Source organism: Callorhinus ursinus, unplaced genomic scaffold (genome assembly GCF_003265705.2).
Source record: "Callorhinus ursinus isolate GAN/ISIS: 27379988/994484 unplaced genomic scaffold, GSC_fseal_2.0 scaffold10, whole genome shotgun sequence".
NCBI lineage: Eukaryota > Metazoa > Chordata > Mammalia > Carnivora > Otariidae > Callorhinus > Callorhinus ursinus.
The window spans coordinates 84,155,885-84,159,736 of NW_027397072.1; the positions used below are offsets into that span (position 1 = coordinate 84,155,885).

General features: G+C 54.8%; 1 protein-coding gene across 1 annotated transcript; it reads left to right on the top strand.

Moving 5' to 3' along the window:
- Positions 1-38: 38 nt before the first annotated feature.
- POU3F3 (POU class 3 homeobox 3) lies at positions 39-1,575 on the top strand. Its single transcript, XM_025868789.2, has one exon. The coding sequence runs from the start codon at positions 83-85 to the stop codon at positions 1,430-1,432; it is 1,350 nt and encodes a 449-aa protein (XP_025724574.2). The 5' UTR covers positions 39-82; the 3' UTR covers positions 1,433-1,575.
- The last annotated feature ends 2,277 nt before the right edge of the window (positions 1,576-3,852 follow it).

Consider the following 3,852-nt stretch of genomic DNA (forward strand, 5'->3'; position numbering starts at 1 on the left):
CGGGGGCGCCGGGGGCGGCGGCGGCGGCGGGGGCGGCGGCGGCGGGGGTGGCGGCGGCGGCGCGGGAGGCGGCGGGGGCGGCATGCAGCCCGGCAGCGCCGCCGTGACCTCGGGCGCCTACCGAGGGGACCCGTCCTCCGTCAAGATGGTCCAGAGCGACTTCATGCAGGGGGCCATGGCCGCCAGCAACGGCGGCCATATGCTAAGCCACGCGCACCAGTGGGTCACAGCCCTGCCCCACGCCGCCGCCGCCGCCGCCGCCGCCGCCGCCGCCGCCGTGGAGGCGAGCTCGCCGTGGTCCGGCAGCGCCGTGGGCATGGCCGGCAGCCCCCAGCAGCCGCCGCAGCCGCCGCCGCCGCCGCCGCCGCAGGGCCCCGACGTGAAGGGCGGCTCCGGACGCGACGATCTGCACGCGGGCACAGCGCTGCACCACCGCGGGCCGCCACACCTCGGGCCCCCGCCGCCGCCCCCGCACCAGGGCCACCCGGGGGGCTGGGGGGCCGCCGCCGCCGCAGCCGCAGCCGCCGCCGCCGCCGCCGCCGCCGCACACCTCCCGTCCATGGCCGGAGGCCAGCAGCCGCCGCCTCAGAGTCTGCTCTACTCGCAGCCCGGGGGCTTCACGGTGAACGGCATGCTGAGCGCGCCCCCGGGTCCGGGCGGCGGCGGCGGCGGCGCGGGCGGCGGCGCCCAGAGCCTGGTGCACCCGGGGCTGGTGCGCGGGGACACGCCCGAGCTGGCCGAGCACCACCACCACCACCACCACCACGCGCACCCGCATCCGCCTCACCCGCACCATGCGCAGGGGCCTCCGCACCACGGCGGCGGCGGCGCGGGGCCCGGACTCAACAGCCACGACCCGCACTCGGACGAGGACACGCCGACGTCGGACGACCTGGAGCAGTTCGCCAAGCAGTTCAAGCAGAGGCGCATCAAACTCGGCTTCACGCAGGCCGACGTGGGGCTGGCGCTGGGCACGCTGTATGGCAACGTGTTCTCGCAGACCACCATCTGCCGCTTCGAGGCCCTGCAGCTGAGCTTCAAGAACATGTGCAAGCTCAAGCCGCTGCTGAACAAGTGGCTGGAGGAGGCGGACTCGAGCACCGGCAGCCCCACAAGCATCGACAAGATCGCGGCGCAGGGCCGCAAGCGCAAGAAGCGGACCTCCATCGAGGTGAGCGTCAAGGGCGCGCTCGAGAGCCACTTCCTCAAGTGCCCCAAGCCCTCCGCGCAGGAGATCACCAACCTGGCCGACAGCCTGCAGCTCGAGAAGGAGGTGGTGCGGGTCTGGTTCTGCAACCGGCGCCAAAAGGAGAAGCGCATGACGCCGCCCGGGATCCAACAGCAGACGCCCGACGACGTCTACTCGCAGGTGGGCACCGTGAGCGCCGACACGCCGCCGCCGCACCACGGACTGCAGACGAGCGTGCAGTGAAGGCAAGGGGCGCAGCGCAAAGAGGGCCGCCGCCGCCGCCTCCGCAGCCGCTGTCAGCACCGCCACCAACCCCCGCCGCCGCCGCCGCCGCCGCCGCCGCCGCCGCTGCAGCCGCCGCAGCGCCAACCCCGCACTGGGGCCGCACCGGGCCCGAGCCGGTCCGCCGCCCTCCCCTCCGCCCAAAGACAAACATGCCCGCCTTTGGAGGAAAAAGAGAGAGAGAGAGACGGACCAAGGAGACATTTCTCAAGTCCAAGGAAGGAGGGGCAAAACAAAAGCGTAATAAATACCCAGACTGTTTTATATACATATATATAACAAACAAAACCGGAAGAGAAAAAGGAGGCGATCATGAGATCTCGTTTATACTGTGGTGGTGTTTCCTTTTTGTTTTTCTTTTTCTTTTTAAAGAAGGGTGAAGATGCCTAGCGCACCAAAACTGCACTCGTGAGGTTTTTTTCCCACCCTAGGAAGTCCTACACGGCAACGGTGGACAGCACCTAGCACCTGCCTCGTCCTCTCCTCTTAAAAAAAAAGAAAAAAAGGCAAAAAAAAAAGCACCCCTCTCTCCTTTTCACTCACTCCCCCCTCCAAAGGGCTGCCTAAAGTGATCTACCGAAACTTTCTTTCCTGGGAGCGACCTGAAAGAAAGCAGAGGCACCGGGTTTAATCAGGGGTTGACTCTGTGCTCGGGGCCCTGTTTTTCTTGGCCATGTTAAAGTCATTTGGGGACAAATTGACTATGAAATGGGAAGGAGAAAACAAAGAACAGTCTTCAGAAAAAAAGGAAAGGAAATATTCACAGCTTCTGAAATTAACAGACTGAATAGCAAAGCCAAAAAGAAAAAGTATCCTCAAAGTAACCTTGGAAATAAAGCATCACGAAAGAGCGAGGGATGGGCAAGGGAGAAGGGGATGTCCTCCGAGGAGTGGGAGAGGCCCGGCCGAGTCCTGGGCAGGGCGGGCGGACTGGGCGCGGAGCGAGGCCCCGCCACCAACCCCGGCTTTAACGGCGGTCACTCGGGTGGATGAGGCCTAAAGATTCCACCGCTAATATTTTTTTTATTAATATTTTTTATTTTTTATTTCTGGACTGACTCAGATAAAGAGATTTAGAAGGACTGAGCACCAGCTGATGCACTTCTCTGGACTTCTCTCCTCAATCCGTTGCCAACTTTGATTGAATGGGTGCTGTGGATGTGATTATATAATACTGCCATTTCCAAGCAGTGTTTTTGGTAGGTTTTAATAAACAGACTTTTCAAAAGACGGCAATATAGAATTGTTAGATCCGTTGTTGATCTAAAAATATTTGCTTTATATTTTCATTAAATGACTTCTTTTAATATTTTATTCAGAATACTTATGAACTGCTGCAAAACGGTAATTTATTTTTCCCCAGATCTTGTATTACGTGTTTTTTTCAGACGAGCACAAATCAAAATGAAATGAAAATATGGACAGTTGCTAGGTAGTAAGGGTATCTTTTGATGTGATCATTTGATTGTAATTTAATTTGAGTAGTGATTCCGTAAGAGCTGATCGAGAAAATAAATTTGTTAGAATGAAATAGTCTGTGTCTGATGCATAAACACTATGTGGGAAGAAAAGAGTTCTTTAGAAAATATTTTTTTACTAATGCAAATCCTTAAGTGATAGCACTTAGCACCACCTAAGGTATATTTGGAAATAGAGAGTAAAGGACAGACATGACAGAAACCGCTAGTACTTTAACATAGTTGTCACTCCTTGTTAATCCATAAATCTCACAACATTTTTCTCTCCCTTGGTTTCATTGGGTGTTTTTAGGTGAGATTGTCTAAAGACTAGTCCCTTTCTTGGAGATGTCCTTTATCATCTTTCCCAGAAGATTGGACTACAGCACCAGTAAAAATGTGCCAACTGGTTATTAATGGTTAATACAGAGCTCTTCCCCCACCCAAGTTTAGCCTCTCTTTTCCCTCCCGTCCCCCCAACCATACTGCTAAGTTTCTTTCCTCTTTTTCTGAAGACTAATAGTTCTAAAGAAAAGCTTACAAGTCTATAAAATATTTTTATATTAATTACTTCCCATTAATAACTATATGCAATTCAGTTTAAATTATTAAGCTGTATTGGTTTTTTGTTTTGTTTTGTTTGTTTTTCTTGTACTGGAAGAATGTAGTTCTAAAATCCTGACTATGGGCCACACTGCATTACCCTCAGTGTGATTACCAGCTCAGACTTAAGATTCCACGTTTCTATGTTCCGGTCTTTCCCCAGTATGATTCTGTATCTTCTTTACTGGTGCTGGGGCTTTGAGCTTTTTTTGATCCCTCTTTAGCTACACCCTGCAGAGCGGTCACATTTATCAAGTTAATGTATCAATATTTACAGTGTGGGAAAATGAAAGTATAATGCCTCAGGTTGTGAGTACTATA